The sequence below is a fragment of the Anomaloglossus baeobatrachus genome, chromosome 7 (genome assembly GCF_048569485.1).
Source record: "Anomaloglossus baeobatrachus isolate aAnoBae1 chromosome 7, aAnoBae1.hap1, whole genome shotgun sequence".
Taxonomy (NCBI): domain Eukaryota; kingdom Metazoa; phylum Chordata; class Amphibia; order Anura; family Aromobatidae; genus Anomaloglossus; species Anomaloglossus baeobatrachus.
The window spans coordinates 67,127,230-67,154,503 of record NC_134359.1 but is presented as its reverse complement, the minus strand read 5'-3'; the positions used below and the strand labels follow the sequence as shown (position 1 = coordinate 67,154,503).

Genomic DNA, 27,274 nt, shown 5'->3' with positions numbered 1-27,274 from the left:
CTGACTCCAGTAGTGTCCACTTGTGACGCCCTGGGCAAGCCAGGGGTCACAGGTCACAACACCACACGCACCCCACATTCCCTGCAGGAACACCCAAGCTACCAAAATCCTTGTTGCCTTCCTCCAGGGGCTGATGTCCACACCAGGGGGTGGGCCAGGCGGTTGGCTCCGCCCACCGAGGAGTTCACAGCCCTGGAGGCGGGAGAACCAGGCAGTTAAGCTAGGGAAGTGAAGGAGTAAACAGTGAAGTGGTAGAGGAGCAAAGGAGAGAAGCTGAAGTGACAGAAAAGCGAAAGTAGTAAAGCCTGAAGTTGGTCCGGGTGTGTGCCCCGGACTGTGACAGCAAGGTCAGCAGACGGCGGTGATAGTCTGCAGTGGGACTGTTTGGAGGTCGCTGGAAGGACCGCGGACGGGTGGTGACCCGGCGGTACTGGAGCAGTATACGAAGAACAGTCAGCACCAGGGCAGGGGCCTTTCGGATCCCGGCAAGGCTAGGAGTCGCCATAATTTGCCAAATCCGTCAGTGAAGGGGACGTCTGTCTCCTAACAACCAAGTCCCGATTGAAGGCAACAGTCCGACCGTGAAGGGGAGACACCGCCACCGCCAGGGCACCAGTTTCCCAGGGCCAGCGCCTGCGGGCAAAGTAGGGCTCCTTCGGCCCAGCTTGAAGCCGAGGAGTGGGTAACCGGTGGGGACCCATCGTTACCAAAGAGACTTTCATAGGTGCAGGGAAGAGACCGTCACCGCTAACTGCAGGGAACATCAGCACCGTGAACCGTCCGAGGGACCCGTCCAACCAGCCGTTTGTTTACCGAGAACTGTGTCGTGTTTACTGGCTGAGTGAGTACCTCCGTGCCGTGCGGCACAGCGCTGTCCCTGCGCCCCTGCACCTCCACAGGCCCCATACCCGCCTGTCCACCATCCCAACCCCATCACTGGGCCCCGGGAGCACCACAACCCCTACCCACGGAGGGGCACATCAACAACTGGCTGCTCCGTACCATCACTCCCGGGCTCCCCATACAAAGCAGCAGTGGTGTTAACAAATCACCACAACCGTGGGTGGCGTCACGGACAATAAACCATCCCAAAACCCAATCCCCTTTCACTCACGGGCGAGGAGCGCCGCTCGAGTCCCCGGGATCCGGCCCATCGCTCGAGCCACCGAGCAGCGGCAGCAGGCCACAGCAGCCGCAGCGGCAGCTGGACCCGAGCAGTAGGGAGAGCGCGGCATTCCCTCCTCCGCCCGCGACACACTCCTTGTGAATCTCCCCAAAATTTTTGAATGGCCTTCTCTTAACAATCCTATCAAGTCTGTGGTTATGCCAGTTGCTTGCGCACTTTTTTCTACTACGGTTTTTCGTTCCACCCAACTCTGTGAACAGCCAGCTTCTTTAGCAATGACCTTTTGTGACTTACCCTCCTTGTGGAGTGTGTCAATAACTGCCTTCTGGACATCTGTCAAGTCAGCAGTCTTCCCCATGATTGTGTAACCTACTGAACCAGACTAAGTGACCTTTGTAAATGCTTAGGAAGCCTTTGTAGGTGTTTTGTGGTAATTATTCTAATTTTCTGAAATAATGATTTATGATTTTTCATTGGCTGTAAGCCATAATCATCAATATTAACAGAAATGAACAACTGAAATAGATCCTTCTGTGTATTAATGACTCCATATAATATATGCGTTTCCCTTTTTGTATTGAATTACTGAAATAAATTAATTTTTGGATGATATTCTAATTTATTGAGATGTACTTGTAGATAGATAGATAGATAGATAGATAGACAAATAGCAAAAAACAGAGGTAGCCAAAGGCTTGAGGAAGATTCAGCAATACTGAAATATTGCCACTGGGCTAATAAAATCCCCACATATTTGCAAGTATTTGGAAGTTTTATAGTTTTTAAGTTGAAGGTAGGTTTAAGTCCATCGATTTCAACCCATAACCTAACATGTTGATCCAGATGAAGGCAAAAAAACGCCATGGGGCAGACAGTAAGCTCCACATTAGTGGAATAAATTCCTTCAACCCATTTGTCGGCCCCCTTATCATATAAACACGCCCCTGTGGGTGTACTAACATGCTAATGAATGTAACAAGGGAGGAGGAAAGGAGACATGCTAATGAATGTGCAGCATCAGAGGATGGTCGCGTTTACCTGTCTGCTTTCATCACATCTGATTCCTGGATTTCAGCTCAGTGTGCATGATCCCGGATTTTCGGTCATGTGCACTACAGGGGTTGAAGCTGGGATGCGTACACCTGACTTCATAGTGTGCATGACCGAAAGTCTGGTGTATGCTGCTGGCTCTAGGAGGCTGACACTATGCTGTAGAAAGAAAGTTGGCTCCTCCCCAGTAGTATACACCCACTGACCGGAGCTGAGGTGAACAGTTAGAGTAAAAGCAGTAGGAGAAGTAACCGGAATCCAGGAACAGACCGATGCCACTGAAAAGGGCGGGTGCTGTATCCCCCAATGAAGTTTCCAAGAAAGAGATTTTACGGTGAGTACACAAAATCTTCTTTTCTCGATCGCTTCATTGGGGGAAACAGGAAACCATGGGACGTCCTAAAGCAGTCCCCAAGGGTGGGAAGGATCAAAAAAACAGGAGTAGCAGAGACGATTCCCTGACCGAAACCTGTTGCTGGACACTGTAAGAACCCTTTCCGGCTTGGTGTGAACTGCCAATGAAATAGGAGTAAGAAGAAGGGCACTGCAAAAACCCCAAAAGGAGAGTTGTTGGGTAAGTAAAAAACAGCTGAGGAACTGAAGAGAACCCCAGTGGCTGTGCCTGGGGAGACCCTAAATGTAGAGAAAGAGAGTTAGGGTACCAGAGAAGGCACTGTGCCAATTGCTGGACTAGAAGAAGTGCTGTAGGAGTTTGTTGATACTACAACATTTCCATTAGATAACAGAATAATAAATTTGATGTTTAATTTTTGGGAGCATTCATTGCCAAGGATGGGAAAAAATGTTTCCAAGAGATATAACAAAGAATTTTGGGTCACAATGAGTTAAGCACAATGGAAAATAAAAACTAAAAAGTCTTTGGTTTTTCTGACTTCACTGGTTGTGTAAAGTCATAAACCTGAAGCTGTGCTCGGTCTTTTATAAATCTAGTGCACAGAAAACCGGCAAGAGACAATCAAAAGTAATAAGTGTAAATGTTCAGCTGGGGTTTATATAAATGTCTCCCATGTGGACGCCTGGCCTTATTCTAGGTCAGGTCTGAACTGCTGTACAAGAAGTGGTTTTATTTGAAGAAGAAATATTCTACTATATTTTCCATAAATGCACCATGGCTGGTACGGCTGGGGGCGGCACATTCTGCCCTGGTTATTGATTCTCACTGATATTTTATTCTCCATTTAGGAGTAAAATAAACTGCAGTAGTAAATAAAAGCTATGTCGTGTATGAGAAAACACAGTTAGGACAAGATGTACAGTACATTGCCTCTTACAGTAAAAAATCGATAGTTTAGACAATTTCAACTAATCTTGTCAATAAATCCTATAAGAGAGTGTGAGCATCATAAGGAGAAAGACCCTACATTTGCATACCTTCTTCAGTCAGAGCTGAAAACGTCCATAAAATGCTACTCCTGTCCGCTTATCTATGTGGTGTGTCTCCAGAACCAGAAGCATAATGTCAGGCTTCTACAAGGGGGCGCAGAATGGAGATTGAACTTCAAAATGCAGTTAGACTAAAGCCCACAAGGGGGCAAACGTACCAGAGAAAGGCTATAGTCCGCGTGCCTAAGTCTTAACCAGGAAGTCACGTCTGAACAGAGGCGTAAGAAAGCCACAAACAGGTGGAAGCACGAGGGTCAGGAGCCAAGAGGTCACGTCAAAAGCCAAAAAGTGGCAGCAGAGCCGAGGTCAAAAAACATTACCGAGATCAGAGGCCGGGAGACCAGGTAAGTACAAAGGAGAAGGAGGGGACCGGGGTCTGGGAGACAGGGCAGACAAACAGTACAGGAGAAACGGAGGTCAGGGAGAGGAAAGCTGGGCAGCAGGAACCAGTTGCACACGCTGCAGAGCAGGAAGTATTACTGGCGGTGTTTCAGAGGTCTCCACACCATAATAAACCAACGTGAGTCCCAGAATGAGGCACAAAAGAACATACCTTTCCCACCTGACTTAACCCCATAAGACCCAAGTTACAGTCATGACACATAAGCTGGGCACAATGTACAAGCACTAGAATCTACTGGGCACTACAAGGGCTTATTTGCAATTTTTTATTCTGCAACATTGATTCAACGGGTGATGAGCTTCAAGAGGTAGTCACCGGAAATGGTCTTCCAACAATCTTGAAGGAGTTCCCAGAGATGATTCGCACCCCAAACCATCTCGATTGGGTTCAGGTCTGGTGACTGTGGAGGCCAGGTTATCTGGCATAGCCCATCACTCTCCTTCTTAGTCAAATAGCCCTTACACAGCCTGGAGGTGTGTTTCGGCTGTTGAAAAATAAATGATGGTCCAACTAAACGCAAACCAGATGAAATAGCATGCTGCTGCAAGATGCTGTGGTAGCCATACTGGTTTAGTATGCCTTCAATTTTGAATAAATCCCCAACAGTGTCCCCAGCAAAGCATCCCCACACCATCACACCTCCTCCTCCATGCTTCACAATGGGAACCAGGCATGTAGAGTCCATCCATTCCCCTTTTCTGCATCGCACAAAGACACCAAAGATCTCAAATTTGGACTCATCAGACCAAAGTACAGATTTCCACTGGTCTAATGTCCATTCCTTGTGTTCTTTAGCCCAAACAAGTCTCTTCTGCTTGTTGCCTGTCCTTAGCAGTAATTTCCTAGCAGCTATTTTACCATGAAGGCCTGCTGCACAAAGTCTCCTCTTAACAGTTGTTGTAGAGATGTGTCTGCTGCTAGAACTCTGTGTGGCATTGACCTGGTCGCTAATCTGAGCTGCTGTTAACCTGCGATTTCTGAGGCTGGTGACTCGGATAAACTTATCCTCCACAGCAGAGGTGACTCTTGGTCTTCCTTTCCTAGGGCAGTCCTCATGTGAGCCAGTTTCTTTGTAGCGTTTGATGATTTTTGTCACTGCACTTGGGGACACTTTCAAAGTTTTCCCAATTTTTCGACTGACTGACCTTCATTTCTGAAAGTAATGATGGCCACTCGTTTTTCTTTACTTAGCTGCTTTTTTCTTGCCATAACATAAATTCTAACAGTCTATTCAGTAGGACTGTCAGCTGTGTATCCACCAGACTTCTGCACAACACAACTGATGGTCCAAACCCAGTTTATAAGGCAAGAGATCCCACTTATTAAACCTGACAGGGCACACCTGTGAAGTGAAAACCACTTCCGGTGACTACCTCTTGAAACTCATCAAGAGAATGCTAAGAGTGTGCAAACCAGCAATCAAAGCAAAAGGTGGCTACTTTGAAGAACCTAGAATATAAGACATATTTTCAGTTGTTTCACACTTTTTTGTTAAGTATTTCATTCCACATGTGTTAATTCATAGTTTTGATGCCTTCAATGTGAATCTATAATATTGAGAGTCATGAAAATAAAGAAAACTCTTTGAATGAGAAGGTGTGTCCAAACTTGGTCTGCAGTGTATATACATTACACATACATACCAGCCTGTCTCCTCTTCAGCTTCTAGACTCCTGCACTTAAAGGGAACCTGTCACCAGTTTTGGGGCCTATAAGCTGCGGCCACCATCAGTGGGCTCTTATATACAGCATGTTAGAATGCTGTATGTAAGAGCCCAGGCCGCTGTGTAGAACGTAAAAATCACTTTATAATACTCACCTAAACGGTCACTGCAGTGGAGTTGGGTCAAATGGGCGTCTTCATTTTCCGATGATGGCGCCTCCTCTTTCGGCCATCTTTGTCGTTCTTCTTCTGAAGCTGGGGTGTATGACGCGTCCAACGTCATCCACTCTAGCCGCCATTGAGGTCCTGCTCAGTCCCTGAGCAGGGAAGATCAAAGAATTGTAGTGCGCATGAGCAGGACCGGCGAGTGTGTATGATGTAGGATGCATCATGCACACAGGCTTCAGAAGGAGGATGAAGATGGCTGAAAGAGGATGCGCCGGCACCGGAGAACAGAGATGCCCATATGGCCCTACTCCACTGCAGTGACCGTTGTAGGTGAGAATTACAAACTGATTTTTACATTCTACACAGCGGCTTGGGCTCTTATATACAGCATGTTGGAATGCTGTATATAAGAGCCCAGTGGTGGTGCCCGCAGCTTATAGGCCCCAAATCTGCTGACAGGTTCCCTTTAAGAGACCTTTGGTGACATTTTAGCATCCCTGAAGCCATCAGGGAGCTACAAGGTACTGCATCCCCACCAGGATGCAGGGCCTACCCCCTATGGACCCAGAAGACCGGTGTTGGTAACAACACAAATACTCCAGCTAATCCTGTTTTCCTCAATTCCCCCATAGCAAGGTACCAGGCTAGGGTTGGACCAATGGATGGCTGCCTAGAGGTGGAGCCAATCCAGTCCACTTGATGACCAGATGGGAGGGGTAGACAGTGTACAGTGAACAGTCAGACACAGTAGTCGGCAGTAGGCAGTGACAGTGAAAGAGAAAGGAAGGACTGTCAAGAGTGTAACAGTGACCTGAGGGCCCAGGCGGTTAGTTGCCGGTAGAGTACAGTGGAGTACTCCTGGAACTACGCACCAACAGGGTACAGAATCCTAGGTCAGGAAAATGCTCCAGACAGACCTGATAAAATCTGCACAGTGAGGGGAACATCAAGGACCTCACTGACCTTGAAGTTTGGGACACAGTAGCAATGGGAGAACCGGGGACAGGACCAGAGACTCCAACCCCACAGGGTTCACGCTACCGTGATACGGACTGCTGTAAAAGATAACCAGGGGGGGACCCCCAGCCTCTCCAAGCCACGGGGACCCACCAACTAAAGACAGGTGCAGGGGAAAGAAGCATCAGGTTACTAAACCGGCACTGGGACTAAGGGGACCTTCGGTTGAGACCAACCAGCCTCGGGTGACCAATTACCAGCTTACTGTGAGTAAAGAAACCAGTTACACTGCAACCTCTTGTGTGGCCTACCTTCTTTCAACACCCATCTACCTCACTTATCTTCTGGGGCCTGACCCTGTTTGTGGAGGGCCTAACATCCAGGCTGCCACTAACACCAGCCCCAGTAGTGAAAACTGTGCAGCGGCGGCTCCATCCACATAGCTGCAAAACTGCAAGTAGTGTCACGTGAGAAATTTATTCCAAAATCCCCTGTAAATATCCCCTTTTAAAAAGCACCCACGGCACGGGACCAGGCATCGGCCACCATAGTGACATTCCCCAGTTATACACCGCCCCGGATCGACTATCCCATAACCCTGGGCGTCACAACATCATGGTCACATAAGGGTTCTTACGCAGTGTTAAGCTCGGAATAGAAATGCTGGGCCCCCTAGGAGAGGGGGGGCCCTGTGAATATGCCCAGTTTACCTTCCCCAAATGTCAACTGACTGTAACTAGGGCTTATTTTTGGACACTGCACATACATACCAGCCTGTCTCCTCTTGTGCTTCTAGACTCCTGCAGTGTAAAGACCTTTGGTGACTTCATGGTCACATAAAGGTCCTTAAGCAGTTTTAACCTCAGAACAGAAGTGCCCTGTTCCCTAAGAGAGGGGGTCCCTGATAATATGCCAAGTTTATGTTCCCCAAATGCCAACTGACTGTAACTAGGGCTCATTTTTTTTGAGTAGGACTTATTTTTCAACCATACGCCAAAACTCCTTTAAAATCATTCTAGGACTTATTTTCTGGGAAACAGGATACAAGAAACAGAGCATGCCGTTACTGCAAAGACATATACAAAAGAAGGAAAAGTTCACACGGCAATCTGAAAGCAACATAGTTTAACCCCCTTGTAAATATATTGTACTGCATTTCCTATTGTATATTACCGTATATTTCTCTGTTTTTCTTTCCCCTCCCATAGTTTTAAAGACAGCCTGGAGAAATCCTCATACTCTGACTGGTTAATAAATAACAGCATAGCTGAATTAGTGGCTTCCACGGGTCTTCCAGTTAACATAAGTGATGCCTATCAAGACCCTCGATTTGATGCAGAGGTAAGTGGGCCAATACGCAGAATGCATTTTTATATTTTTTTCTTACGTCAATAGCCAAGGGAATTGGATTGGGTGAAAACTGTATTTGTGAAGATATTTATCTTAGAACTGACCCTGTAGCTACCCAAGCCAGTTATGGCTTCTTACAACCTCCACGTTTTGTGGAGCAGTAACATGGCACTGATAAACTGATACGAGGAAAAAAAATCATGGCAATCTTAAATATTCCTCTTCTACCATATTCACAATGAAAATATTTTCTTTGTGTTATAAGTCACATTGTGTGTATTTTGCCATTTTTTTGGTGCCAGGTTCTACTGTGCCACAAAACCACAACGCCACTTGTGGCAGAACAACTATATACAAGTGAACACACATATTGCAGTCCTCCAAGATAGAGACAATTAACGGCAACCACAAAGCTGCAATCTATGGGGAAACCTGTCAGTAAGTGTTTAGTGTCCCTGCAGCGCCATCTCAGGAGAAATGAAACATTACACAAAGAATTATCTGTATAATTTGGGGATGAATAGCGTCGCCAGCATCAGAGACATTTTTTATAGCCATTCTTTCCTGGAGAAAGCTCTGAGATTAAGATTCTGAACAGAAGATCCACCTCTGTTAATTCAGGGTCTATGAATATAGGTGCCCTCAACCAAACATTACCTTTAGTATGGATAGTTGCACACTGCTTGGCAATAGATGTATAACATCAGTATGTATTTTGGAATTTCCAGTGTTTTCTATAAGATGCAACTTCACTCTGCTTAGAGCTGACAGGGAGAAACTTATCACCTGCCAGAGTCAGAATAGACAGGTTAAAGCTTTATCAGATAGGATTTACTAAGACTATGCAGTATGTGTCAAGGGGGAAGTCACTATATCCCACTGATGGATTATTATCTGTCATTAGAGAGAAATTAACTCAAAGCCAGAAGGAGAGTGGTTATGTGTGCCAGAGGTGAATGTGCTTTGGTCAGACATGTGAATATCAACCAAAGAACAAAAGCAAAAGACCTTGTGAAGATGCTGGTGGAAGCTGGTAAAGTCTAATTGGAAATGTAGGAGACCCATATCAAAGGTGACGAAGATCAAACATCTCAGAAATGGCTCAAACTAAAAAAGGTGCATGTGGTAGACATGTGCATATCAACCCAAGAACAAAAGCAAAAGACCTAGTGAAGATTCTAGCGGAAGCTGGTAAAGTTTAATTGGAAATGTAGGAGAACCTTATCAAAGGTGAAAAAGATCAAACATCTCAGAAATCACTCAAACTAAAAAAGGTACATGTGGCTTAGAAAAGAGCCCTTGTATCTTTATGTTCTATATTCATTAATAATAGCCTATACAGGCAAAAAATATATTTTGTGCTGGAGTGCTGTTTTAAGTTTATGAAAAGATTTCTTGAGTTTTCAAATCTAGAGACAAATCCAAATCTGTTGTAATGAAAAACCATGGACATATTTAAAAAAAAAAAAATACAAACAAAAATCCGGACACAATTTTACATAACATTGATTAAGAACATTTTGCAAAGGTCTATAAGAGCAATTTTAGGGAAACTGAGAAAATGAATGTCAGTTGTAATCAAACTTTGCCCAAAGGTAATGTCAGGAAGGCAAATAGCTTATGACATTTTCTAGAGCTGTAGATACTACCCTTCAAGATATGCTAAATTAGCCCTTCAATTCTGAAGGAGGTAATTCAGCTGTCTCATCCCGGTATCACATGCTGCTTAAGCCAATGCCAATATGTCGCCCTGCATAACTTTCATAAAAAAAATGAATAATGTGCGATTCATATGTTTTAAAGGGCAATAAATATTTTCAGGATTTAAGTCAGAAAAATGTTCACTTTTCATCCTGAATTGTGTGGGGCTGTCTAGTGCATCAAATCCAGCGAATCTTATAACGTTGATTCAATAGGAAATCTGCACACGCCCATGATCCCGTTCCTTATTTCTCACTTTTTCCTTTACATCATGTAGTCATTTTACCGATATAATAAAATTAACTAAGAAATCTGCAAATAACAAACAGGGAAAATTATTTTCTGATTTATTTTATTTTAACTTATGCTGCTCACAGATGCGGTAGCAAAAACCTAGTGAGAGATTTGCTTATAGAGATGGCATGCACTTTATTTTCACTTAATGGGCTGTTTGCTGTTATTTTGATAAGATTACAGTTTCACCTTCAGCAGATCTACCAGTTCTCTGAATGCTGAGCTCTGTATAGCCCCAACCACATCACTGATTGGCAGCTTTTTGTCCATATACAGTGACAGAAAGCTGTCAATCAGTGGTGGGGGTGTGGTTGGACTACCTGACAGTAGGGCAAGTAGTCCTCTAATGATAATCTACTGCTGATTAAAGAGTGATTTTATCAAGACTACACTAAGCAGCCCAGTAAGTGACACATCGCTGGAATCAGGATCTCTGCCCCTACTTTATGCTGCACTCAGATTAGGTGGCAAAAACCTGGTGACAGATTCCCTTTAAGGTGTATCCTAATGAATCTTATACCAAATTAGGCATCATCACATGTAAGGCCACTTTTACACATTCAATATTCAGTCATTATTTTACATTAGTATTTGTAAGCCAAAACCAGGAGTGGGTGATAAATCCAGAAGTGGTGCCCGTGTTTCTATTATACTTTTTCTCTGATTGTTCCACTCCTGGTTTTGACTAATGTATACTAATGTAAAATAGAGACCAAATACTGAATGTGTACATGAGGCCTAAAGAATGCAAACAATGCTTGAGAAAAATAAACATTGTCATGATCTGGGCCAGGCTCAGGTACTGCTGAGCCATTGCAGGTATCTCTCCCCAGGGTAACAAGTCATGAGAGGGGTTTATTCCAAACTGCCTTGTCTCAGTAGTCAGGCCGCTATATCTTTGTGCTGCTGTTACTGGACACCACCAGTAATAGTTCCTGCTCTGCAGCACGTGAGTCTGGCTCCCATGAGTGTTCCCTGTTCTGTCCTACCTTCCAGCTACCATCTTGACTGAGCTCTCCCTGTAACGTCTGTGTGCCCAGCTCCTCCTGACTTACCGCTCCCGTCTCGTGCCTCTCCTGTTCCTGCATCTCCCTGTACCGTCTGTCTGCCCAGCTCCTCCTGACTTCCTGGTCCGTCCCGTGTCTCTCCTGTTCCTGCATCTCCCTGTACCGTCTGTCTACCCAGCTCCTCCTGACTTCCCGGTCCCGTCCCATGTCTCTCCTGTTCCTGCATCTCCCTGTACCGTCTGTCTGCCCAGCTCCTCCTGACTTCCTGGTCCCGTCCCGTGTCTCTCCTGTTCTTGCATCTCCCTGTACCGTCTGTCTACCCAGCTCCTCCTGACTTCCCGGTCCCGTCCCGTGTCTCTCCTGTTCCTGCATCTCCCTGTACCGTCTGTCTGCCCAGCTCCTCCTGACTTCCTGGTCCCGTTCCGTGTCTCTCCTGTTCCTGCATCTCCCTGTACCGTCTGTGTGTTCAGCTCCTCCTGACTTCCCGGTCCCGTCCTGTGTCTCTCCTGTTCCTGCATCTCCCTATACTGTCTGTCTGCTCAGCTCCTCCTGACTTCCCGGTCCCGTCCCGTGTCTCTCCTGTTCCTGTATCTCCCTGTACCATCTGTCTACCCAGCTCCTCCTGACTTCCCGGTCCCGTCCCGTGTCTCTCCTGTTCCTGCATCTCCCTGTACCGTCTGTCTGCCCAGCTCCTCCTGACTTCCTGGTCCCGTTCCGTGTCTCTCCTGTTCCTGCATCTCCCTGTACCGTCTGTCTGCCCAGCTCCTCCTGACTTCCCGGTCCCATCCGGTGTCTCTCCTGTTCCTGCATCTCCCTGTACTGTCTATCTGCCCAGCTCCTCCTGACCTACCGGTCCCGTCCCATGTCTCTCCTGTTCCTGCATCTCCCTGTACCGTCTATCTGCCCAGCTCCTCCTGACCTCCTGGTCCCGTCCCATGTCTCTCCTGTTCCTGCATCTCCCTGTACCGTCTGTCTACCCAGCTCCTCCTGACTTCCCGGTCCCGTCCCATGTCTCTCCTGTTCCTGCATCTCCCTGTACCGTCTGTCTGCCCAGCTCCTCCTGACTTCCTGGTCCCGTCCCGTGTCTCTCCTGTTCTTGCATCTCCCTGTACCGTCTGTCTACCCAGCTCCTCCTGACTTCCCGGTCCCGTCCCGTGTCTCTCCTGTTCCTGCATCTCCCTGTACCGTCTGTCTGCCCAGCTCCTCCTGACTTCCTGGTCCCGTTCCGTGTCTCTCCTGTTCCTGCATCTCCCTGTACCGTCTGTGTGTTCAGCTCCTCCTGACTTCCCGGTCCCGTCCTGTGTCTCTCCTGTTCCTGCATCTCCCTATACTGTCTGTCTGCTCAGCTCCTCCTGACTTCCCGGTCCCGTCCCGTGTCTCTCCTGTTCCTGTATCTCCCTGTACCGTCTGTCTACCCAGCTCCTCCTGACTTCCCGGTCCCGTCCCGTGTCTCTCCTGTTCCTGCATCTCCCTGTACCGTCTGTCTGCCCAGCTCCTCCTGACTTCCTGGTCCCGTTCCGTGTCTCTCCTGTTCCTGCATCTCCCTGTACCGTCTGTCTGCCCAGCTCCTCCTGACTTCCCGGTCCCATCCGGTGTCTCTCCTGTTCCTGCATCTCCCTGTACTGTCTATCTGCCCAGCTCCTCCTGACCTACCGGTCCCGTCCCATGTCTCTCCTGTTCCTGCATCTCCCTGTACCGTCTATCTGCCCAGTTCCTCCTGACCTACCGGTCCCGTCCCATGTCTCTCCTGTTCCTGCATCTCCCTGTACCATCTGTCTGCCCAGCTCCTCCTGACTTCCTGGTCCCGTCCTGTGTCTCTCCTGTTCCTGCATCTCCCTGTACTGTCTGTCTACCCAGCTCCTCCTGACTTCCCGGTCCCGTCCCGTGTCTCTCCTGTTCCTGCATCTCCCTGTACCGTCTGTCTGCCCAGCTCCTCCTGACTTCCTTGTCACGTTCGGTGTCTCTCCTGTTCCTGCATCTCCCTGTACCGTCTGTCTACCCAGCTCCTCCTGACTTCCCGGTCCCGTCCCGTGTCTCTCCTGTTCCTGCATCTCCCTGTACCGTCTGTCTGCCCAGCTCCTCCTGACTTCCTGGTCCCGTTCCGTGTCTCTCCTGTTCCTGCATCTCCCTGTACCGTCTGTGTGTTCAGCTCCTCCTGACTTCCCGGTCCCGTCCTGTGTCTCTCCTGTTCCTGCATCTCCCTATACTGTCTGTCTGCTCAGCTCCTCCTGACTTCCCGCTCCCGTCCCGTGTCTCTCCTGTTCCTGCATCTCCCTGTACCGTCTGTCTGCCCAGCTCCTCCTGACTTCCTGGTCCCGTTCCGTGTCTCTCCTGTTCCTGCATCTCCCTGTACCGTCTGTCTGCCCAGCTCCTCCTGACTTCCCGGTCCCATCCGGTGTCTCTCCTGTTCCTGCATCTCCCTGTACCGTCTATCTGCCCAGCTCCTCCTGACCTACCGGTCCCGTCCCATGTCTCTCCTGTTCCTGCATCTCCCTGTACCGTCTATCTGCCCAGCTCCTCCTGACCTACCGGTCCCGTCCCATGTCTCTCCTGTTCCTGCATCTCCCTGTACCGTCTATCTGCCCAGCTCCTCCTGACCTACCGGTCCCGTCCCATGTCTCTCCTGTTCCTGCATCTCCCTGTACCGTCTGTCTGCCCAGCTCCTCCTGACTTCCTGGTCCCGTCCTGTGTCTCTCCTGTTCCTGCATCTCCCTGTACCGTCTGTCTACCCAGCTCCTCCTGACTTCCCGGTCCCGTCCCGTGTCTCTCCTGTTCCTGCATCTCCCTGTACCGTCTGTCTGCCCAGCTCCTCCTGACTTCCTGGTCACGTCCGGTGTCTCTCCTATTTCTGCATCTCCCTATACTGTCTGTCTGCTCAGCCCCTCCTGACTTCCCGATCCTGTTCCGTGACTCTCCCATCCCTGTTTGTAGCTCTCATCTCCCAGCCTCTGTGCTGCTTTGTTGTACCTGACTTCGGCTCTGCTTCTCCATTCTCTCATTGGTGTTACTTCCTGGTTCCCAACCTCTGGCTAGCATCTGACCACGATTTGCTTCTCTTCTGGTTTTGACTTGACATCCTTGTACTGACTCGGCCTGCTGACTATTCTATTGTTTTTGCATGCTCTAGTGGGTAGTCTGCTAACTGCATCTAGAAATAGCTTCTCCAGTGTTTCTCAGTGCCCCCACTAGTACAGCGTGATAAAACCTCTTTCAAAACTTTTCAAAACGAGTTCAGGAAATATTTCAAAGAATGAAAAACTCAAAAAGATTCCTAGAAAAGCAAAGATTCCTAAAATGGTTTCTGCTTGAAAAACTCATTTTAGAATGCCTCAAAAAATTTAGTGTGAACATAACCTTACTGGTGGGGATCCCCAAAGTGTAGTGCTGATTGCTATTAGTCCTTACAAGGAAAGCCTGTATGATAAGCGTATTATTACTATTTATTGTGATTATTTTTATACTATATTATTGTGCTTTATTATACAGGGCTCCAAGTTCATTGTGTATACATATAGGTAAATTGCAGACATCATTAGGGGAAGTTTAGGGACTCAATGCGTATTGTTTTATTTGTGGGTTCAATGTACAAACAGTATGTTATAAACTCTGAAGCCTCACATCAGAGTTTATACTTATTAATCCTAGTTACTAGGTCAGGTCTTTAGTCCCAGAAGTGTCCAACCTTAGGCCTCTTTGACACGTCAGTGATTCTGGTACGTATGTAATAACCATAGGTCCGAAGAGAATCCAGTAGGTCACAAACCGAGACAGAGGCAGAAATAAACAAAGGTTTCTTTACTAGGTTGAGAATTAGAGTACAATCCAGAATAAATTATGATTGACTTAAGAACCCCTCAAAGCACCACAAAAGTGGAATTAGCACACTCCGCTTTTAGCCAGAATCAATGTGCCGATCTCAGAGTTCCCGGGTTATGTATATTACCACAGGAACCGGGAATACATTTACCTACTCACCAGTTGAACAAAGAAAAACAATTAACTATAAAGGCAAGCGGTATAAATCCAATGGGGGCATCTGAGGGAACCTCTGAGATGGCGCACTGAGTATAACTTATCACCACTAATAACAAAGCCTTAAATTTTACCAACGTCTGGTTTTACACTGAACAAAGAGATACCCAGGTATCTTAAAGCTATGGTACCGTTAACTTCAAGGGAAGTTTCACACAGGCCTGTGGTCCGAGTCCGCTGTATATATTTCCAAAGAAGAAAGAAAAAGGAAACAAAAATCTCCTTCTTACTCTAAGGATGTCTTCACCCCGGTCCTGCCACGCAGGGACCCCAGACTTAGTCGATATTAGCCAATTACTCCACACAGAACACGGTCTCAGGCCCACAGCACTATAGTAATCCTCAGACAGAACACAGGCTTCCTCAATCCAGAGAACAGCCCTCCCCTCAGGAAATTGGAGCTCCTTTCTCTCACACAATGTGGTCCAATTCCTTCAGCACCGCTCCTGGTTCTTTTGTGAGGAAAAGAAAAAGGAAAAAAAACATAAGTCTCCAACAGTCTCTCTGATCTCTTTCTATTTACAGGCTCTTTTAGCCCGCAGTCACACAACTGTCTCCCCCAGCCAGCCCGGGCTCAGCATTCCCCCTCTGAGGTAACTCCTGCAGCTACAGGGTCTCTGACCCGAAACCCTGCTGAACAGTGCAGGCAGGCAGAACTCACAGGGTCCTACTGCACTGCTGACATAATCACATTTCAGACACTCACACGTATGTGACAGTTTTTATAAGTACCAGAATCACGGACATACGCAGACCCATTAAAATCAATGGGTCTGCGCACACTTCAGTGAGTTTTCACTAACTGTGTCTCCTTGTGGTGTACATGCGTATCCATGTTTCTGCACGGAGACTTGTCCTTTTTTTTCTGGCATCACTGATGCCCCACGGACCACACTATGGTGTAATCCATGAAACACCTACCAGAAAAACACGTACATTGAAAATAAAAAGCTTTTTAAACTCACCTGTCTTCAGCAATGCTGTGTTCAGCCGCTGCTGCCTCTGCTTCCAGGCCAGCTCATTATTCTCATGAATATGCAGTTATGCACCACACAGCCAACCTGGAAGTAGCTGCAGCGGTGACAGACACAACGGCCGGAGACAGCATCCGAGAGGCTTCAGCACCACGGACAGCAGGAGCGTGGACAGATGAGTTTATCTCCATGTGCTATCACGGAAAAACGTCTGTATTTTTACTGACGTGTGAAACAGGCCTTAGAAAATGCAATGAGACTGACTTTGACATCCAAGGGCTACACTGATCTACCAGTTTTCTTCTTAAGAGCTGGTTTATTTCTTCTCGTAAAATAACATTTATCACACATGAATTTATTGTTTACATGGACGAATGATGAAATAACCCAGCTGTGTATAAATAGAGATACATTGTATTCCTGCACCAACTCAACTGTTCATACATCGGCTAAAGCTATCCTTTTTGTGCCCTTTGATGTCCCTAAGGATTGTAGCCAGGAAGCAATATTATGACATTAAATGGATGGCTGACCTAATAAACCTAAAGTTTGATTTGAGATTTTCTTGGAGGGCATTTTTATGTGCACAACTTCCCATAGAGAAATATTATAGATCTTATACTTAGGGGATTTTTGTTAGCTAGTTTGTAAAATATTCACCATAAAATAAAATGAATGCCCCTAGAATTTTGTTTCGTCTGTGATAAGATGTCAGAGCAAATTATGTCAATGGCCACATTTTAGATGTAAATCCCATGGCCAGCAAATACTGAAGCACAGAGGAAAGCTTAAAGTGAGCAGAAGGGATTTTTATATGCCCATTGATATTTTTGGAAAAAGCAACTCTCATCTATTCTACTTATCAAAAGTTATAACTACTCTGATAGTTGTATCATTCATATAATAAAATAATAAAACTGTCAATAAAGTTTAACTTGCGTTGCATTTCTGTCCCAGACACTGATTTTTTTGTAAACTTTTCTAAGTGAATTTTTTTTATCCGAATAGGTTCGAAATTAGGTTATGATTATTTTGTTTTTACTATATGTTAACATAACGCAAATTTTCTAATAGAGAGCTCCAAATCTTCTGCAGCCATCACTAGGGAGCTTAGAAGCTTAAGGGTGCTTTACACGCTGCGACATCGCTAACGATATATTGTCGGGGGTCACGTCTTTAGTGACGCACATCCGGCGCCATTAGCGACATCGCAGCGTGTGACACCAAGGAGCGACGATCAACGATCGCAAAAGCGTCAAAAATCGTTGATCGTTGACACGTCGCTCCTTTTCATAATATCGTTGGTGGTGCATGCCGCTGGTTGTTCGTCGTTCATCGGTATGTGTGACACCGCAGGAACGACGAACATCTCCTTAAGCTGCTCTTACCAGTCCTACAAGCAGGATGTTAGATGTTAAATCTGAGTCCATTACTTGGAATTTGGAGCCCATATCTAAAAAAGGATCCATCATCCATTCCAGGAGAGGAGTTACCTTCTAAAATTTCCAGTCATCTCTCCCCCGCCCATTGATTTCTATACATCAGTTAGCTGCTCACCTCTCTCCTCCACTCTCTCAGCTCCTGACCAAGCTGCTCTTATCAGTCCTACAAGCAGCATGTTACATGTGAAATCTGTGTCCATGCCGTGAATTTTGGAGCCAGTATCTAAAAAATGATTCATCATCCATTCCAGGAGAGGAGTTACCTTCTAAAATTTGCAGTCACCTCTCTTGGGCCCACCACTTCGGTTGTTCTTGCAGGCAGCAGAGTAAATTATGTCCTGTATAAATACAATAGAAAAACCCCAGCAGAAAAATCCACTTAAAAAATAGAACTTTATTCCAGTACGATTAATAAATGAATGACATCTTCAATCTCATCCAACAATACAGTATAAGGCTATGTTCACACGTGGCATCTTTTTTGTCAGTGCATTTTGAGTGCATCTTCTTGAGTGCATCTAAAATACACCAAAAACGCACTGCATCAAAAACGCGATGTGTTTTTACTACATTTTTACCACGTTTTGCCCAATGCATTTGTTAAGTCAATTCTATTGACGGGAAGGGCTCAAAAACGCAGTAAAAACTCAAAAAGAAATGACATGCTGCATCTTCAAAAACGCAGCCAAGATGAAGCCAACAAAAGATGCCCAGCAAAATCAAAATCTCGTAGACTTCACTGGGGGAAGGAAATGCATGCATTCTGGTGCATCTTTGTGACCTCAAAAATGCACCAAAAACGCAGCAAAAGATGCCCTGGGTGAACGTAGCCTATATTTTCTACGTGATTCTGACCCTAAACCAGTCATTAAACATCCATGATTACAATCTGAAACGCGTAGGTTATTTATACTGTATTGTTGGATGAGCTTGAAGATGAAGATGTCACTAATTTCTTAATTGTACTGGAATAAAGTTCTATTCTTTACCTGGATTTTCGGCTAAAGGAGTTTTTGTATTGGATATATACGGCACTGAGTCTAGCAGAAGTGGCTTCCCCCGTACCGAGGATCTCATCCATATAGCAGAGGTGCACTGGATGTTCCTGTTTTTATGATGATGTCCTGTCCCTCATTTATTCATATTACTGTTGACCTATCACTGGCCTCAGCAGTCATGTACTATACTTAATGTCACCGCTGAGACCAGTGATTGGCTGCAGCGGTTTCATGAATAAAAGAGAGACAACATTGCCTCTGGTTCCTGCAGGGACCATCAGAGGGGCAGTGTAGTCAAAAGCTACATGGTAGGATGAGATTGCACTGTTATTTACTAAGCAACCAATGATAAGGATTGTGGCAACACTGAGACCCACGAATTGCCACATCTGTGACCCAACTGTTGGCAAAAATGCAACCCTGCTTGATTTCCAGATGACCACACTTAAAATCAACAGTTGTGATGGGCAGTGCTACATTTGCAATCTTAAAATTGTAAAGCTACAAGTCACTGTGGATTGGAGCCGTAGCTGGTTAGGTGACTTCCCATCCTAAGGCTCTGCAGTTAAAGGGAATCTGTCACCCTTTTGTGTTTTTTTAGTTATTAATATTTGCATACAGGTGGCATAAAGGTGAAATTAGCCATCCCTGTATGCCCCCTAGATAAAGGGTCCTTTTGGAAACATCCTCTTTTATTTCTTCTATCTTCCAGGCTATGGGGCATGTGTTGCCTAGAAGATGAGCCTGCCTCCAGTCTTCATTATACAGGATTCCTCCTCACATTCTCTGCAGAGTTCCTGTAACGTTGTTGCACTGTCGAAAATCCTGCGCCTTCACATTCTGCTGCCATCTCTCCCCGGCACTGTGAAGAAACAGTGACTCCCCGGTGCTGGCGCACTTGAAAATTGAAGCCATTGCCCATAGGAGTGAGGAACAGTGCTGGGCAGGACGGCAGGCAGAATGTGCAGGTGTGAGATTTCCAGCCGCACACCTGATGTCACAGGGGCACCAGGGAAGAGAAGGGGAAGAGGTATTCGGTATAATGAAGACTGGACCCAGGCTTACCTTCCGGGCAGCACACGCCCCACAGCCTGGAAGATTGAAGATATAAAAGAGGATTTACCCTTATGCCCCTTGTATGTCCATATTAATAACTAATAAACTGAAAAGGGTGACAGATTCCTTTTAAGCAAGGATAGCATAAATGACCTACAGTAGGTATTTTATTTTTTTTAAATTGTATAAAATTAATTACCGGATTGTTTTTAATCAGGTCTTCTCAAGGCTAAAATATGACACATACAACATAAATAGTAGAGAAACAAATCACACATTACTAGTTAGTAGTCTAAAGGCCGCTTTACACGCTACGACATCGCTAGCAATTGCTAGCGATATCGAGCGCGAAAGCACCGGCCCCCATCGTACATGCAATATCGTGTGATCGCTGCCGTAGCGAACATTATCGCTACGGCAGCGTCACACGCACATACCTGCTCTGCGACGTCGCTGTGACCGGCGAACCGCCTCCTTTCTAAGGGGGCGGTTCGTTCAGCGTCACAGCGATGTCACAGCAGCGTCACCAAACCGCCGCCCAATAGAAGCGGAGGGGCGCAGATGAGCGGGATTTAACATCCCGCCCACGTCCTTCCTTCCTCATTGCGTGCGGCCGCAGGTAAGGTGAGGTTCCTCGTTCCTGCGGTGTCACACTTAGCGATGTGTGCTGCGGCAGGAGTGATGAACTACTTCGTACACCGAGCAGCAGCGATATTCGAGAATAGTGGGGCATGTCACCGATGAGCGATTTTGACCGTTTTTTGCGACGATTCAAAATCGCTCATAGGTGTCACACGCAAAGACATCGCTAAAGCGACCGGATGTGCGTCACAAATTCCGTGACCCCAACGAGATCGCTTGAGCGATGTCGCAGCGTGTAAAGGGGCCTGAAATAGGCTATGTTAACACATTGCTTTTTTGCAGCTTTTTTAATGAGTTTTACTCAAATTAAAAGCTGTTTTTTACAGTATCAGTAAAACCTATGAGATATCCAAAATCTCTTGCACACACATGCATTTTTTTTCTGGACTGAAATGAAATCTGCAGCATTTTTTTAAAGAAGCAGCATGTCAGATCTTTCAGGGGTTTTTTTGCAGTTTTCTTTCCAATTTTCCACCATTGAAAGCAATGAGAAAGTGCAAAAAAAGCATCAAAACCTGCTTTTTGGAAGCAGCTTTTTCACTGTCAAGATAGCAGATTTTGCGGCAGATAAAAAACATGTGAATATAGCCTTACAGTCATAAAATGAAAATAGAAACGAATTGCGCAAAAAAAAATGAAGGAGGCACTAGACTGCCTTAAACCCATGTAACACGGCCACTTCCCCCTCTTGTGCCTAATTGCGCACATTAGAGTTTCTTCACGTCTTGTAAATCAGGCTCTTGTAGCGTAATATAAGAGGCAGAGAATGAGTCACTACACAAAAGAATAGAGAATCACTGCCAATACGGCTGCATCTCCAAAGGTCCAGGATGTGATATGAAACGTTTATAGAAAGTGAAGAGGAGAACTTTCCCGTCGTCTGCTCATTCTACCTTTCTGCATTGTGTCCTAGGCTGACCAGTTCTCCGGGTTTCACATCAGATCTGTGCTGTGTGTTCCAATATGGAATAGTAATCATCAGATAATTGGTAAGTGTTCTGCATTGGAAGATAATCTTTAACCATTTATGTCACAACGTAATTTACCCCCTATAAATATAAATGTGAAAATAGGGTCTTATCAATATTAACACTCAAAGTGTTTGGTAATGAATTGTATTAAATTAACAGGAAATGTAACACACAATCTGGCAGTGATTACATTTATTACCTGATATTTTAAAGGGAACCTGTCACCAGATTTGTCCCTATAAGCTGCGGCCACCACCAGTGAGCTCTTATATACAGCATTCTATAATATAGTGTATATAAGAGCCCAGGCCACGCTGTGTAACGTAAAAAGTACTTTTATTATACTCACCTGCGGGGTGGTCCAGTCCGATGGGTGTTGCTGCTCTCCGGTCTGGAACCTCCTCTCGGCGGCGTTTGCCATCCTCCTTCTTCTGAGGCCTTTGTGCATGACGCGTTCTACATCATTCACACTAACCGGCATTGAGGTCCTGCGCAGGTGCACTTTGATCTGCCTTGCTCAGGGTAGATCAAAGTGTTGTAGTTGCATGCGCAGGCGGTCTTTAACGTTTCCTCGCGCATGCGCATTACAGGACTTTGATCTGCCCTCAGCACGACAGATCAAAGTGCACCTGCGCAGTAGCGCAATGCCGGCCTGGGCTGGATAGAAGGAGGATGGAGATCACAGCAGAGAGAAGATGCCGGACTGGAGAGAGGAGATGCCAGACTGGAGAGCAGCGACACTCATTGGATCGGAGCGCAACCCTAGATGGGTGTTATAAAAGGGTTTTTTACGTTATAAAGAGTGGCCTGGGCTCTTATATACAGTATTCTGGAATGCTGTATATAAGAGCCCACTGGTGGTGGCCGCAGCTTATAGTCGCCAAATCTGGTGACAGGTTCCCTTTAAGCAGATATAGCAGGATTTAATATTATTCGAGATGTGATGTGTAATTTCTATAGAGCTGCAACTTTACAATTTTTTTAAATTTTTTTTTATTAAACAAGTTTGACAATTTTTATAGATTATAGTTTATTGTTGTTTCCTTTTGCACTGAAGATTTATTTGGAATTATCCCTGCAACCACTAAATAAGCAGATGTGTACAGACTCAAACTGACCCACATGGGACCAGATGAATTCCCCACTGTGCCCCTATACAGGACTATGCCCCCGCCCCTTAGCACAGCACACTTAGTACACCCTGTACACACAAGGGCACCTTCCCATTTTTCATTAATCAAACTACTCAGTTTATTATTAAATTAAAGACATGTAATGACACATAGGTCAGATCAGTAAGGAGAGCAAGGCTGTGTGGTATTCTCTAGGGTGTTATTTTTTTATCCCCTGCATGAATAATTCTTCTGCTTATGATTGGTCAACGTCACACATGGGTAAAAGTAACTCCACCCCTAGAGACTAATCTCCGATAACACCCCCAAGATTTTAGTGAAGTTAGCATATAACTTTACAATCTAATATCTCCTCAACGGAGATGAGAAATCCAAAAATAAAAACAACCTTTTACTCAGCTCTGCAGCCACTATTCCATGATGTAGCCAGCTCAACATGAGATCACCAGGATATTTTGCTGATAGGTGATTCTCATAGACCACCAAATAAAGAAAAGTGCAACTTGTAATATTTAAGTTGGAATTCCCATCTTCAAGCTCCTATTCTAATATCTATAAAACGGGGGTGGGGTGGGGGGGCAGGGGATGAGATTAAAAGCACCAGTCCAGCAGTCATAAAAATCAAAAAACAAAAAGTCCAGCATGGGCCAGCATGCAGTTGCATAGATATTCTTTTATGACTGTGTAGCACCACTAGTATTTGTATGTAGACAAATCTAAAAGCTTCATGATGTTTGCAATAATTCGTCTTTAACAATTTATGTACATTTGAAGGCGTAGCGCAAGTATTGAACAGATTGGACGGAAAGCCATTTGATGATGCTGATCAAAGACTGTTTGAGGTAAGAAAGAACCGGGTGCAAACCACATTCTGTACTGTGTTCTGTCTATGATACTATAGAAACATTTCCACTGTTCTCTGGCTGCAGATGGAAGAACAGCAGTTGTAAGACAGTTTCACTGTGGGGTAAAAATCATGACGTTAATGACCTACTGGTTGTTTGACCATGTGTGAACCAATACATGACACCTTTTAGACTTCCAAATATCATTGGCGTTATGTATAAAAATGTCATCCAATAATTACTGGCTACTTTATATATCTTTACATATGTATTGTGTCCATATTTATGCACCCAACCACAGGCACCCATCCTACTTGCACACTCCTTGTAGATTGAGTTTAGTATGATCAATGTAAACTTACCCGGTTAATTGACCACAAAACCCATACAGTTGCACACTAAAATGCTATCAATAAGGGAACTCTGGTATTGCATTACTGCTATAGAAATACTTGGGGAAAAAAAGAGATATTTAGCGTATGTATTGACCAATGCATATGAGCCCGGTAACCACAGCAAGGTAATCTCTGTATACCAGGAACTTAACTTGAAATGCCACTATCTGGGTTAAAAACCTCCATGCCTGGGCAGCTAGACTAAAAACCTAACTTGAAATGCCACTTACTGTGTCATAACCTCTATATCTGGGCAGTTAGACTCCTGCCATAAAGGTAAATTTACTGTTAGCATTGGCCTCATTGTCATATCTGAGGTTTGGGCTACCAGAAAATCCTCTGGTGTGTTCATCCAAGTGTCAAGCTATATAATTTAGCATAAAATGACTGTTCTAACCAAACACAGGTGTTTGGTGCACCCTTCACATTTATATCCACTGTACTTTACCTTCACAGTTCTTGATTTTGAGGAGCCAAATAAGGGCAGAAATAGATTACTGAACGGTTTGTACTGCCATGAGTGCACCGAGTGCCTGTGCTTGGTGTGAACAATCCTTTCCTGCTGACAAATACCCTTTAAGCAGTGGTGTAACTAAAGTCCGATGGGAATGGGAAGACCCCAGGGAAAAATTTGGACCTGGCTCCCCCCACATGTTGCCTACATATATGGTCCCTTGTAACGTTCTATATCCTATAAATGATTTTCCCCCTTAATTACGCAGTAATGTCCTCTATCATCTACTAATGTCCCCCATACTGAACCCTTTTGTGGTAAATACATCCCCCATCCTGGGCCCTTTCTACTAAATATGTCCCCCAACCTGGTCCTGGTATATACGTCCCCATTGTGATCCCCTTCATGGTAGATATGCCCCCCATCCTGTTATATATGTCTACTATCCTGGTATATATGTCTCCCATCCTGAGCCCCTTTCTGGTTAATATATTCCCTATCCTGGTATATATGTCTCCCATCCTGAGCCCCTTTCTGGTTAATATACTCCCTATTCTGGTATATATGTCTCCCATCCTGAGCCCCTTCCATGTAAATATGTCTCCGATAATGGTGTATATGTGCCAATTCGTAGCCCCTTAGCATTGCCATGCGCCCATGATCATGGGCACACAGACGTCAGCTGCTGACCTCTGTTTGGCTGGCAGCATGTATTGCAGTACAGGGACTTGATGGGTATCTGTGTTGCAATGCATTTCAGCTGAATGTGCATCCTTGGACGCACAGCCAGTTGAAGTAGACAGTGGGGTTGGCCGCTCCGCTCCATCTCTAGGCCCAATTGCGGTCGATTCTGTCTTTAAGAATATACCATGTTGTATAACTGGTGCGCTATTGGAAGAATTTGATTTTGGAATGAAAATGTTAGCTTCATGCATATTTATGCTTTACAAAGCTAATAAACATATGCAAGTGATTGGCAACCGATTAATCCACATGATTAGTCTCAATACATATTATATTAGAAATATATTTATAACAATAAATCTGTGGATATCCATGGACCATATAAATGACAATCGTAAATATTAATAAGGAAAAAGGAAGATCAAAGTCCTATTTAATGCAAAAACATTTTATTGACAAGATCAATTAAAATCAATGACAGTAGGACCATCAATGACCTTCCAGCAATAATTCTCAATTTAAGATAATATATGATGAGCAGGTAACAAATTTAACCCCAAATTTCCAATGTAAAGGTGACAAAATGTTATAACTTTTTTAAATATAAGGCACATTTAAGGCAAGATTTAATCTTGAAATTTGTACAAAAAACCTCTATTACAAAGGAATTATATCTCATACAGGTATGGGGGACAATGGCCAAGATTCAGAAACAATTGCCAAGACAAATATAGGCAATCAATTCACAATAATCTCCAGCCAGTGTATGTAGTAATGCACTATAGCCACAAGAGGGAAATTTATCTAAGTGTGGGCATCATAAGATATAGCCTGTATAAAGAGCGCATATAGCTTGCCCAACCACTATGTGGCAAAAATATGTACAACAATCCATCCCAGGCTCCCATGGGGATTAAAAAGAGGCATAAACATAGAATATTACCTGCACATACGTTTAAAAGGTCATACAAGTCCAGAACATGCCCTACGCGCGTTTCGGCAACACCTTCGTCCAGGGGCAAAGCTAATAAAGTAGAATTAATTTTACTGGCTAATATTTAGACAGTATACGAATAAATGAGGCAGTCAAAATATGCCCCAAAACCCTTTTACAGAGGCACACAGAGTTTGATGGATTTGATGCACATTTGGTGCATTTAAGACTTAGGCCCTGATTCATTAAAGTGTTTATAGCATAAAACACTTTGAAAACCCACAAAATATTGCTACAAAATTTGGCCACTTTTTCAATTGCCACGCCTGCTATGCAAAAATGGGTAGAGCTGGAGCAGGAGAGGGCATGGCAACTCCCGTTCTTCTAATTCATGATGAGTTAGGGCATTCCTTATGCCAAAAATCTTACTCCTGTCCCTGACTGGAGTAAGCTTTGTGGAACCTTACATGGAGGGTCACACCACTTTTAGAACGCACCTGATTCATTAAGAGGCGCACACCTCAGACTCCAACATGAACTCTCGTTAAGACTGGCTCCGGTCTTGAGGAATCAGGGCCATAGTTTCCTATTTAATACTGGGTGAAATACTTTAACTCATATTTTGTGACTAAACATTGGCACTCGCCAGAAATAAATCTGATGCTTCTTTTCTTGACTGTCAACTCTAGAAAGTCTCTAGGAAGAAACCAACGTTTGTATTTTCTGGTGCAAATAATAAATATATCTAATATGTTTGTGCTAGAATAGTAAATCTTCCCCAAGATTTCACAGATGTCATGTGTAAATTGGCCTGTAAACTAAATGTTATTTACTGTTTTGTTGTATTGTGTTGGTTTAGGCTTTTGTTATCTTCTGTGGCCTTGGAATTAACAACACGATAATGTATGATCAAGTAAAGAAGTCATGGGCAAAGCAATCGGTGGCTCTTGATGTAAGTAGACCTTTTTACGTCTGTGTGTGAGAGTGCTCTTCACAGACCTCATGATTCATTTTACATTAATGTATGCCTTGAATGACTCAAAATAATGTGTTTAATAATTTGTACATTCCGGCTTCATAAATAATACCCAAAACAATATCTCTTTTTCCAGAGTGAGTTGAGAATGAAAATAAAAACTAATCAAAAAAATATAATTCCGATTAGCACTTGGGGACTTCTCCTTTGGCTTTTATGACGGCCCAAATCATTTGATGCATGGTCTTTAATAATGAAAATCAACATTTTACATTAAAGGGAATCTGTCACTCCCAAAACTCAAATTAAACCCCTTTAGGGGAATTTGCCGATATATAGACGATATGTTTAGTGTTTTTTTTACATGTAAATGAGGGGGCTCACTGCATCATTCCCCCCAATTGCAATTATCTGCACCTGCCCTTTACTTGATTGACAATTCTACCTTTGGATTGAATCATCAGCCCTCCACTCACTGACACTGTAGGCGCTGAGCGCACACACAGTATCAGTTTATGCAGGTGAATTTTCATCCCTCTCCTGTCTGCAGTCATGACTCACTGCACACAGGAACACAAACTGGAGGGAAGCTGACTCTGACAGCAGAGGGTGATG

General features: G+C 44.8%; 1 protein-coding gene across 1 annotated transcript in view; it reads left to right on the top strand.

Moving 5' to 3' along the window:
* The window catches only part of PDE11A (phosphodiesterase 11A), a 746,356-nt gene that overhangs the window by 389,413 nt on the left and 329,669 nt on the right, over positions 1 to 27,274 (top strand). The window contains exons 6-9 of the mRNA XM_075317377.1: positions 7,980 to 8,112; positions 21,181 to 21,256; positions 23,146 to 23,213; positions 26,543 to 26,635. Of these exons, the coding sequence (XP_075173492.1) occupies positions 7,980 to 8,112; positions 21,181 to 21,256; positions 23,146 to 23,213; positions 26,543 to 26,635 (370 nt within the window). The remainder of the gene's footprint in view (positions 1 to 7,979; positions 8,113 to 21,180; positions 21,257 to 23,145; positions 23,214 to 26,542; positions 26,636 to 27,274) is intronic.